The sequence below is a fragment of the Argopecten irradians genome, chromosome 7 (assembly GCF_041381155.1).
Source record: "Argopecten irradians isolate NY chromosome 7, Ai_NY, whole genome shotgun sequence".
Taxonomy (NCBI): Eukaryota; Metazoa; Mollusca; class Bivalvia; order Pectinida; family Pectinidae; genus Argopecten; species Argopecten irradians.
Window position 1 is genome coordinate 16,480,536 of NC_091140.1, and position 12,741 is coordinate 16,493,276.

General features: G+C 31.7%; 1 protein-coding gene across 4 annotated transcripts in view; it reads right to left on the bottom strand.

Annotated features, from left to right (window-relative positions):
- The window catches only part of LOC138327690 (von Willebrand factor A domain-containing protein 3B-like), a 52,590-nt gene that overhangs the window by 20,018 nt on the left and 19,831 nt on the right, over positions 1 to 12,741 (bottom strand). The window contains exons 15-23 of one of the 4 annotated variants that reach the window (XM_069273996.1): positions 11,968 to 12,227; positions 10,204 to 10,248; positions 8,697 to 8,825; positions 8,009 to 8,053; positions 6,299 to 6,350; positions 5,593 to 5,749; positions 4,833 to 4,954; positions 4,377 to 4,427; positions 3,725 to 4,196 (exon numbers count right to left, since the gene is read on the bottom strand). In XM_069273996.1, the coding sequence (XP_069130097.1) occupies positions 3,725 to 4,196; positions 4,377 to 4,427; positions 4,833 to 4,954; positions 5,593 to 5,749; positions 6,299 to 6,350; positions 8,009 to 8,053; positions 8,697 to 8,825; positions 10,204 to 10,248; positions 11,968 to 12,227 (1,333 nt within the window). The remainder of the gene's footprint in view (positions 1 to 3,724; positions 4,197 to 4,376; positions 4,428 to 4,832; positions 4,955 to 5,592; positions 5,750 to 6,298; positions 6,351 to 8,008; positions 8,054 to 8,696; positions 8,826 to 10,203; positions 10,249 to 11,967; positions 12,228 to 12,741) is intronic. The other 3 variants (XM_069273997.1, XM_069273998.1, XM_069273999.1) reach the window with 3 other exon arrangements.

Here is a 12,741-nt window from a genome sequence, read left to right on the forward strand (position 1 = left end):
ATTATAACATTTAAAATAAAAAAGGCTAGGCCACCCTGTTCCCACACGATAACTACTAACAATATACAGATAATTTTATACAGCCATTTAGCTATAACTCTTGTCGCTCTCTTTTAATACCTTTTCTAGAGATTCCAGTAATTAATACAGCTACAACATCCATCTACTCTTATAAGGTTTACACAAAATTGTGCATAACATGGATATATTTTCTTCAAAGATGGTTACTATTTGTATAACGTTTACGTGACAACAAGTATTTTTGGTTTTTATAACACTGTGCATAGTACATTGTATATCATATACCTCCTTTATATCTGGGTGTAAATCTGTTGGATATTGGAATTGGATAATAGTACAACTAGGCTAATGATACTAAATCTCATTTTTGTTCAGATACTTGTTTTTTTTTAATTCTATAAAATTTTTGATAAAAGAGCACAGGAAAAATGCTATCGATCAGAGAATTTCACAATATCTACATAAATGTAAAAAGAAAACAATCTAATTTGCATTTTTTGTAATGTCATAAGAATGTTGTTTTCTTTTTGTTTATCATTTAATAAAGAAATGCATTGCTCAGCACGTTCATGGTTGTTTAAATTATATAACTATCGGTATACGGAAAACTTTGAATAGGCCAGATTCTAAATAATACTTCTATGGTGTCAAGAGGCCATAGCGATAAATGATTTGGACATATGTGGTTGCAATATTATTTCATTGAACATATAGGTTTTAAAACATTAGAAACAATAAACCTTTACAAAAGAAGAAATTGTGTCATGAAATAAAGCAGAGGGCTTTGTGGACTTTACTATGTAGTGTCTACACAAGTCTACACAAATGTCAAACTACTAAGCATTCTCATGCATATCTATATACAGCTTGAGCATAAAGCATATACATGAGTGCATTTACCATGAAACATTGGCATATAAAAAGCATAAAGTTATATAGAAATGTTGAAAATTCTTCTTGGACAGAATGATAAAAAGACAAGGACATGTGACATAAAAATACGAATAACAGTTTAACGGGAATTAAGTGCAACAAGCAAAAAACATGAAATAGAAATATGATAAAATATATCAAAGATGAGCCCAACATTCAATCAATTATACCAATGTACTGTTTTAAATACATGGGTACAATTAGGAAAAAAATAATCATAGAAACTTAAAAATGTAAAAAAAAAAATAAGTTTCATCATTACTTACTCTTTGTCACATTTGAAGTAATACTGATATGAAATATGACTAGTTACTATGATAACAGATGGTTTTGTAGTAATTCAGAGGCCGGATAACATTTATCACATACACGTAAGTGTTGGACAGATCATCCAAGTATCACATTAAACGTAAACTATGAGCAAATTTAACAATTAACAGGATTTGTACAAAATGTGTATATGAATTTATATATAACAAGTAAACAATTATGAAGTTGAAAAGCACAATTGAAAAATTAATAAAAAAAAGTTTTAATTCCCATGGACATAAGTTAAAAACATCGCATTAAAAGCCAAATATTTCTACAAATTATATGACAACAAGAATATGTAATCACAACATGCAAAACCCTGTAGCATAACATGTTTTGTTTTAAAAATATATATATATATATAATTTTGAATAAATTTCATTATTTCTTATTTGTAAGGATCTTGTTCATTTGTGTCTTCACATTTTGTTTTATCTTAGTAACTCCTAATTATGTTTATTCGCCGAGCCAAAATCAAGACAAAAATCCAATCAATTAAAGGCACTTACTAATCTTAGGATAACCAGGTGTAAATTCATAAGCTTAAAAGTTAAATACCGAGATTCATTTTTGAGCAATTCTTGGATTTAATTATACTGATTTCTGTATACAATTTAGTGCACATGTAGTTAGAAATATCAAGTCATGATTCAATACCGAAATGAACATATTAATAACAGTTAATTATGCTTTGAAATGAAATAAAATACTTATTCAGAAAGAACCTTCATTACAAACTTGCGAAATTAATTATATGTATACAATTTATATAAAAAACATTAAAACAGTATGTGATAAATATATGAACTGCATTTGATATGTTTTTCTTTTCTTTTAAATTTCATTTTATGGATTAAAAACAACAATATTTCTCAATGAAAATTTTGTTAATCGCCATAATGATGTTCTTTGTTGAAGAAAAATATACAAGTGTATATATAGAAAATGTTCTTTTGTGAAGGTATACGTTAAGACGTTATACTATTGCAGTTTCAATATCTATTCATATTCATGTACACGTGAAATTAAACCCGATAACACAACAAGGAAAGCCACACATAGCAATGCAGTATGCTGCAGGGGAATTATGAAAGTTTACCAGGAATTTCATGGAAAAGTTGTGAGAACTATGAGAGCTTTACCAGGGATTTCTCGGGTAGTTGTGAGAACTATGAGAGCTTTACCAGGAATTTCATTGGAAAGTTGTGAGAATTATGAGAGTTTTATCAGGAATTTCATGGGTAAGTTGTGATGGATAGGGACAGATCATTATACCACCCATACCAATATTCCATTGAACATTAGCAATATGCAAGGAGAAAGTTTCTATTTTCAGCAATGCTATATTGAAATGACTTGATGATATTTATTTCTATTTTAAGCCGTATTTTTTTCAAACATTGTGTAGATATAAAGAACTTGATATTATCTCGTTTCAGTATAATATGTCATTTGGAAACCATTTTTTATTTTTGAGATTTTCACACTTATTATAAATCCTAAATAGAAATCACAATTTTTACTCCATGTTAATTTTCTTACATATATCATTTTAATGATATTTTCTACACTTCTAAACAAAACAGTAATCAACAAAATACTCATAAGAGAGAACATGTTCATAGATAAATAAAAATAGAATTTAGAATATATTTTATTTATTTTAAACAAATCATTTTATGCTGCCTCATTTTCCTTGTTGCCGGAGGTCTATTTATTATTGATAATTAATAATTTTGAGTTGAACAATGATCAGATATTATCGTTCAAATAAATCACATTGGCTGCTAAAACAACTATTATTTTAACACCATTTTCATTATCGACAAAAATATTTTACTAAGAATAGGCTCTGTTTAACATCTTAAAACAATTTGTGTTTCTATAAAAGTAAATATAAAAAATAAACCACTTAATAATGCAATAATTAACATTCAATTTTTGATTAAGTATTCATGCATAATATTTGTTCTCATCATGTTGTTAGAAGTGCTTCTAAGTAATAAACTTGTGCCCTTTATTATATTTCTAGCAGTATATCAATAAAACTAGCTTTGGTTTTCTTATAAATATCACCGTATTAAATTTTGGCATATCTGTACATGCATTAATCAAACTAGCATAGCAGTGGTGGGGACATGCCCAGCTCCCACCCATATTAGACACATATATATAAGCCATGCAAGGTTGGGGCCAAAATATAGCCAAGGGAACAAGGTATTTTATTCAAATATGGAGATCATTAAAGTTTTATTAAAATGAATGGGAAAAGCCAGACAATTTCATAAAAGCATGGATAGATATTTAAAAGGGTGGAGTCAAATACTTATGAAGAGTGGGTAATGATTGGGGTTGAAGAAGGGTGCCAATGGGTTTGGATACTCTAGCGAGGGGGTTGGAGTATCGGGACAATCTAGGGACGGGGGACTGCAGCTCTACATCATTATGTGTGACCTACCTCGTATTCCTGATTGGTGATGTTGGTCAGATTGGACACCACACTTGCTTTATCATCGTACACATTCATGTCATCATCTAAGTTCACATCTAAATGTTGCTCGGATATCAATACTCGCGATCCTTTCCTCGAAGCTGATCGAGATGTTGACCTTGATGACCTTGACCTAGAACTTGACCTAGACGATGATCTGCTTGAGCGAGACCCGCTGCTGCTGATGCTACTGCGAGAACGACGACTATGTTTTCGTCTGTTTTTCTTAGACACTTCAACTTCATCATCACTATCTGGATTTCTGCTGTCCGATTTCTTGCGGAGTTCCTCAGATTGAGCGAGGAACTTGTAGCCCCGAGCGATTTCTTCCTCTAGAAGTATGATATCTGCCTCATCAATAGGCCAGCCGGCAGTGTCCAGGGCTTTCATTAGCAACAGGCGGTTATTTTCAAACGATAATGGTTCTTCTGATCCAAGTCTACGAAATATATTTAACATAAGTTTTAGATTTTTCAGAAATAACATTATCTTAAAAACATTAACTCAAAATCTCTCGGTAAATGACGTTTCTAAAGGCTATACAAAATTTCGAAAATTATTTCCTGCGAAATTTAACATCTATACAGTGCAAAACGACAGAAAGGTAAATGGTACATACTCTTCTTTTGTTTCCCGGGGAAGCGCATCCCAGACCATCTTATCCAGTCGCCTGTATAATAAACACAAGGTTATGATTATTGTCATTTTCTTTAATTGTAATCCATTAACTTTCTAGGACTCTTTAGATTATTAGTTTTGATAGTATTCTTATTCCGTTTATACAAATTAGAGTTAGTTGTCCCTATGATTAGGTATTGTTTGCGACATGATTTAGGAACGTAATGTCATACTTTTCAGGAAAAAAATTCGCCCACAAAGTAATGACGTCACAATGGAACTTCCATACAAGGGAGGTAACTCTATTATATGCAGTAGAATTATAACAGACTATAACAGCCAGGGAGTTGTCACAATTACAATATGTTGTCACATTTGTATACATGTTATGTATACAGAAAGATATAATATAAATGAAACAAAAAGGATTCCAAAGGGACGAAAAGGGAAAATATACCTTTTATACAGAGCAATAGCGGAGTTAACTTTGTCTTCATATCCCTTCAGATCGACAGCCATAGGGTTGACCAGTGTGATTTTCTGCTTGTTTCGGGATGACACGTGGGCTAATGGTAGTACCTGTCGACAAAAAACAGAGGAACCAACCTTTAATGAGGGCCAGGTAAGCAGTTTGATGATAGACATAATCAAGAAGACAGTTTTATAAAATGATTGCATTGTCATTTCCTTTTAATGTTGATGTTGTAAACGTTTGTATTTTAGCGGGGATCATATGTTTAAGCATTTTATGCTGAGATACACATTAATGTGTAGATGTCGTTAGTGGAGCAATTACATGTATTACGAATGTGCGAATTCATCAATAAACTATATTGTAACTTCCTGTTCATAATCATAACAGTACGTGGTTTCGTGATCCCAACACGATATGAGTAAAGTACGATTAGTCCCACCTTTTGTACCGTCGTCTTTTGTGTGATTTTTGTGACGTAATAATCACAGGATGGTGGGACTTATCGACGGTAAATCGTACTTTACCCAAGTCGTTTTGGGATCTCGAAACAGCCGTATTGCAATTTCGCGCTAAAAATCGATTTGGCCAAAATAAGTCTGTGTATTACATGTAGGTTACAACATTTGGTCTTCTTGAAATACATATATATTGCATTATTAATGGAGCTTGGAGCTTGATGTCATTACTTCCAAAAAATACACAGGTAAAAAGATTTCTACTAGGCCTATTGATGTATACATACCCCATCGAAGACCTTAGCCACTACATGTTTATCCAGGATCGGGACGTATTTGGCGCTGTGAGAAACGAAGGTTGGGGCAAGTGCATCCAATATAGTAAGCTTTTTGGCCACAAGACCGTGCTTGGTGAGCCACATCTTTGAGGACAATGCATGAGGTCTATTTAATAAAAGTCAAATGAAAATGTTTTAAAATGCGTAACTAAACAAAGTGTATTCGTATATTTCTATATATATATGTCCAAATTACAAGTACTTCAAAACTTTCAAATGGTTATATCAAGATGAATACGAAATTCTTAACTTGCATGCAAAGATAATCTGCTTTAAAGACTTTAAGCTTTTGTATTTTGAACAGAACGTGCCTTTTTCACATTTTGAACATATAATCATAATAAAAAGTATTACTGTCATAACGTTTTCAAAATTCAACTTGAAACCCAATAAAGAGGAAGTGTGATTTATTCGAAAGCAAGGATCTATGATGTCACATGAGTATATTTAAATCACGAATCATTCAATTTGATTCCAGTTTTATCCCCGACTTGTGCCAAAACCTTAAAGGATATAGATCATTCCATAAAGAATCCGTTCCAACATTGACAATTAAACGGAAGGTAAGTTAAAAGGTATTGATATTCCTGATATAATTTATTTTCTACTTCAGATCTATATAGATATGATGTTCATGGTTAACAGTTGTACTTACTTCAGACCTCTCTTTATCTTGCTTCTCCTGCTACTTGTCTTTCGTTTTTCATCTATAAAAAAATAAATAAGCTTCATATTAATACCATATAGAATTTCCAACTGTCTATCAGTAATTCAGGTTTCTACTGATCTGGTAGGCAAAGATTATTTCATGCTAATATTAACTTTTTGCAATAGGCGTTTTTTAACAATACTTTAGAATTTTGAAATACATGTATGCATTTTATCAAACAGAGATTTGAGAAGTGGACAAAACAGTAAGAAAATTACATCTTTGAAACGAAACATTAATCAACTTTTATAATTGTGATATAAAGGGTGAACATTTGAAGTCAGTACAGAAGTGTTGCCAATGTATGTACATAATATGAACAATTAAATGCAAATCATGCATACACATGTAATATGTAGCTACTTTATTCTGATTATTGTGATCTAGCACAATATGGTATGGAGTTTGAAAAACACATCTATATGAAACTATGGGAAACATCAATACAATTAAAATATTTCTGTACATGCAGACGGATCACACAAAAATGTTATTTTGGTCTGATCAATGTAACAGTGACATTCCATTTCCCATTCCAGATTAATTAGTTAGAATAAACGTTATTTTGGCAAACTGTCAGCAAAGTCCTGTGTATATCATCAGTCAGTTCATGTCTCATCATTTCAATATTCAAATAGCTGTATTTAATTTGTTTATAGCATAAAAGTTTAAACGCGTTAGTAAGAAGTACATCTTGGTCACGGCACCGATCTATTAAATAATTAAAAGCGAAATGTTTATGATGAAACATGGTATCACATGCATTTGCATACTGTAACATCTAAAACAGGAATCCTGACCTTAATAGGATGCTTTCTATTGTTATTGATCAATTCTAAAATTACATTCCTTATATAAGATTTATTGATAATGTTAGATTTGCAACATCATTCCCAAATGGAAAGTACTAGTTTATATGATAGTTTTCCCGTAAAAAATCTAAAACAATGACTATATTTGCCCGATCTAAAAAAATCCAAACTTTTTGTGAAACACAAGTAAGCTGGAAGTTTTTCATTCATTAAACATGTATACATACGAATTGAAAATACTAAATGCAGTACAATTTTCATTTAATATGGATTTAATGAGGGTTGACCACAAAGACCTAACCAAGTCTTTTGTATTGCAAATAAGGGGAATAAAACTCATAATTAGCAGGCTACATTTCACATGTACACAGCAGGCATTTCATTCAGTTTGTCATTCAAAAATCACATGCAATTCGGATATGTAGCACATATAACGGTTCACTCAGCACAGCATATAATATCTTTTTCATGTTTAAGTCTCAATATCTACATACAATGTAAACATTAAAAAAAAGCATAGTTATAAGATAAACTGACCATGTTTTTTATAAAAGATACAGTTATTATGGTAGTTTCTTATATTATAGCGATGGATATTTTCAAAGTGTTTTAATATTTTTGTTGTCTTGTATACCAAAATCAAAATTATCAGAATAGAGTAAAATTTATCTTTAAAATAATATTCTTGAGTATCTAACCAAAAAAGATTCTAATATTTTTAGAATTAGCACGCATGACGGAATACATGTGTATATAGAACTAAGATACTGTGCTGAGTATATCATTAGCATAAAATTATGAAACAAGCGTTATATTATTAGAAGGACATATGACGGTATACTACCATATTCTTCCAAGATGTAAGGGGACATATCATAGCGCTGTAACACTGAAAACAAATGGCCAAAGTCATCTCAACTGACCACTTAAGTCCAACCAAACACAGTGATGACCTCTAGCTTTAACATTCTATTTTAACATTTGATTAGTTTTATGTGTCTTTAAAAGAAATTTCAAAGAAAAGATTGTTAATTTTTGTGATTTAGTTTCAAAAAGAAGATAGAGAGTAGATAGAATGAATCGTATTTCAGAACATAAAGTCAGAAATAGTGGCCAGAAACAAAAAGAAAAGCATGTAAGGCAAAGAAGAAACAATAAAAGTTAACAGTTGAACATATATATTTAACATGCAGATTCCTCAAAACAATATCGTATTTCAACAGCCATTAGATAATATCTGAACTTGTCATATTTTCATATACACGTATTCAATTTTTCATAAATTGAAAAATCTATTTACGAAAAAAAAGGTGAATAGAATTTCAAAAGTGAGTTCACCTTAGTGAATGTTTACTAGTAAAGGAAGAAATTTCAGTGATAATATTTGCAAGATAGAATATCTGTGTAAGATTAGCTCAGAAGATCAAGCATGCAAGCATATCCTCTCAAGGTGAAGGTCAGATCTTCTCCAGACGAGAGGTCAAGGTTACATTATCACCAGTAATGACCACAGAAGAGGGTGAATGCTTTACCTATAGCTAACTGTTTCTGTCGAACTGCCTGTTTCTCGAAAAGCTGACGGGTTTCTGGTAGTAGCCATTCCTCTGGGGAGAAGTTACCGGTGCTGTTTAGTGTGCGTAGTAGACTAGTTCTTGTATGACCTAAATAAACAAAAATATTATTGACAATATAATGTATGCATAAATAAGGAAAATAACTACTAAATCATATAATTAAAAATGGCTGGCTTACATGTACATAAATTGCAAATATAATATTATTTCTTTCTTTACAAGACATGTAGGTATATGGTTTTCTGTTCAAAGAAATAATTTTGAATATATCTCCTCGTCTATAGGCAGAGGTAGTAGTTATGTTACATATTTAGCTGAAGTGCTGAACATAGATGAAATGACAAAAAAATACCATAGGCAATTACTTATTAATACTATTGTATAAACGTACAATGTATGCATTACATGTACATCAAGTTTTAGATTCAAAACAAGTTTACACATTACACAAGACATTTAATGAAAAGTATATATTATCTAGAAAGTTGTCAATGTAAAAATAAATTCTAGCTTAGTGAACAGAGTAATCATCACATAAAAACTGCATCTTATAATATCAAACGTAGCAGAGATAAATGATAATAGCTAAATAATACATGTGATGTACTTAGTATTCAATACAAAATTATAACTATATGGTTAACGTAAAATACATGCAAGACAGTTCTGAATACAAATTGTGTAAAATTTTATGACCAATGATGTTATGTTTTAACTATCTCAAGGTGACAATTTTTAGATATTCTATATCTATTCGATTTTAACGTAGGTGAAGCCTAGGTGTAATGTACAAGTAAATGTATGTGGAGGATTTTTCCCCATGTGGTGACATTTTTCCCGTGTAGTGATATCTACTCGTGTACAAATCTTGAAAAGCATCACTAGTCGCTAAGTTGGTGTTTTGTTATACTATAAAACTACCTTGGTAACTTTGATTCTGAATAGCAGTAAATAACATTGATTAAATCACAATATTAATGAAATATGCCAGTTGTAAGTTTTTATTCCATATAATAATACCGGTATGATAATATATTCCTATGATGATATTTGATGGTTTGGAGAGGCACACTTATTATTGTTTCTAGAACTCCAGTGAAGTTCTATAATAAGGCAAGGGCTTTTTGAAAGATAAGTATATCAAAGTACACAATTAAGCACACGCAAAATCAAGAAAATTTACAGTACATTGTATTTACATTTTTGAATATTTTTATCAAACAATATAGTAATGTTTAAATAACTAAACAATGATTTGGTATAAGGTATGTACAAAGATGTTGCATGCAAAAATACTAAAAATATACATGACATTGGTTAAATACTATTTTAGCCATGCAAAATTACAAATAAAACAAAACTGAAACTTCTCTCCTATGAGCACAAACACACCAACATGATAAAATGTGTATATGATGTTGCCTGTACGTTATAACTAGCTACAAACTATACAGTGTCAAATCACCTGTTGTTGAATGACCAGACCGAATTTTCCCACTACACTTGGATTCTGTTCAATAAATTGCACAAGTAAAATAATGTGAAGAAGTGTGCTGTTTCTGAAAGTATTGTCTCACCTAATTCATTTCAAAACCTTTACTAAAATTTTGACTGTTTATTTCAACAGATTCTTGACAGTGGTTTACTAATTAGCAGTTAATTTTCGCGGGGATCATATTTTCGCGATTTTCCAGGTCATTGCTATGAGAAAATTTGATTCGCGAAATGTTGAGAAATGGTTTAATTATCTATAGCCCGAAATCCAAATAGCAAAAATTCCAAATTATAAAAATCTGATTTTCTCGTTTTTTAAATGAAATCGCGAAAATCTCTGACCCGTGTTAATAGCCACCTATGTTACCTCAGATATAACAAGTTTAATATGCAAATAAACACTTTTCACATGAGTCATAAAATGTCAAAATAAATGAAATTGGCAATGTACAAAATGTTGTAGAAGTAGAATCTATGTTTGATATATATATCTATTTAATTTTTGATGGAAAATTATCGGCTAAATTAGCTATCCATACCGATTCCTTTCACTTGAGATTTTATATCATGTTGATGATGTGTGATACAGTGACCCCTCAATAATCCCAGAAAACTTTGTTCCTAGCCTAAACCATCCATATAACAATAGATTTTCCAGACTTCCTAATTATGTGTTCTTAGTCAATTTGTAATGTTACAATAATCCGTTCCCTGACATTTTCATCCCAACTGCGAGTTTGTCGGACTATCGGCGTCTGGCTTATCAGGGGTCCACTGTAGTTTAACCGTTTCACCAATGCATAGTTGTAATGACTTAATGAACCAGGTGAGACAAACATAAAGAAGCTGTCAGTACTATCAATTAAGATAAGAAAATTACAGGTTATACATAATTACGATTATCAGATATAAAATTGGGAGGAAATGTAACCTAACGTTATGTGGGCTGTGGCCATGTTATATTTTACAGTGGAGTTCCATTAATCTGAAGTTTGATAAAAATGTATAAAAAAAACCCTGCCTTCCCAGAAGCGTATAGTGTATTGATGAATATTAGATATTTTCTATTATATGTAGTTACAGTAAACTTCATGGGCAAAAGAAGTCATATTATCAGTATGTTCCAGGTACCAGATGATCCTTACAAAGGTATGTCTATAGAATACGAATGTTCAAATAGTAAATGTTCATATGATATAGAATTAACAATTTAAAGAAGACAAAGGATATACATAATAAAAAAATGAAGAATTTTTCCCGTGACTTTGTCTCAGTCCATACATTATAACATACACTTAGGGTTCGGAGAAAATTATAATTCAAATCGTTGTATGATCATGCAGTGTCAATCTTATTTTGTTCATTTTTTTAGTTTTCCTTTTAGAATCTATAACCTCTTAAAATGAAATTCCACTGTATAATTAATGATTATCCTTTAAAAGTAAGTAATTGGAATTATGTTATATATGGAGACCGCTAGAAGCCATCCCTTAAACTGTAATAACTTGTAGCCTTACCCTGGTCCCAACCTGATCACAAGAAAATGTTTTACTTTCCCTACATTCAATGATGATATGGGTATGATATTTTATGTAAATCATATTGATCATAAACTTCACATAAATGTTCACACAGTTTGGTGATATAGCTGATTATCATTTGACCTTTAAGATGACCTTGAAATATGAAATGTAAAATTTTCATGATTTCATGGTTACCATGGCGACATACTCACTTGCTGAAAGAGGATTACGTTCCGTTTTTGATCCACTTGTAGGGACCGCTGACTTAGGACGTTGAAAGTCGAGAGATGACCCAAGGGATCTGCGGGATGACGAGACCCTGGACTGCTTGGGTGGGGCAGGAGACATCAGTGGGGAATCCAGGGAAGCGCTCAGTGGCCTTGGGGGTGGGGGAGTGGACGACCGATACAGATCACTGGTGTTCAGAGGTGGGACAGCTGATGTACGGTCAGTTAGTGATTTAGGATGGCTCCTAGTAAAGAGAATACATACATGATGAGAAAAATTCTTTGAAACTGAAATTTAGTCCAGCTGAAATCTAAATAATTGTAATATGACATTTAATAAAATTATTCAATGCTTAAAGGTCCGGTCCCACTGGCGTTTAGGAAGATTTGCGAATGCATTGCGCACAAAAGTGGCTGATATTCGCTGAACATACGCAATATTCGTAAATCGTACTTGTATCTGTCGCCAAAAAATCCGCACACGTCCGTAATTATCCGCAAAGGCGTGTTTTAACTTCCCAGGATTCTTGAACTGCACAAAATTTTGATTGCGGAAATCATTAGCATTAGATACGCTATTCGCTCGCAATATATACTCAATACATGCTTATTATATGCGTTGTATATCCGCTGTTATTCGTTGGTATACGCAACTGACAGGGTTTTGCGGTTTTATAACGAACTAGGACAGTATGTAAAACGAATAAATAGCGTACCTATCACGTTGACATCACGAATCAAAATAATTTGTAGCGAATG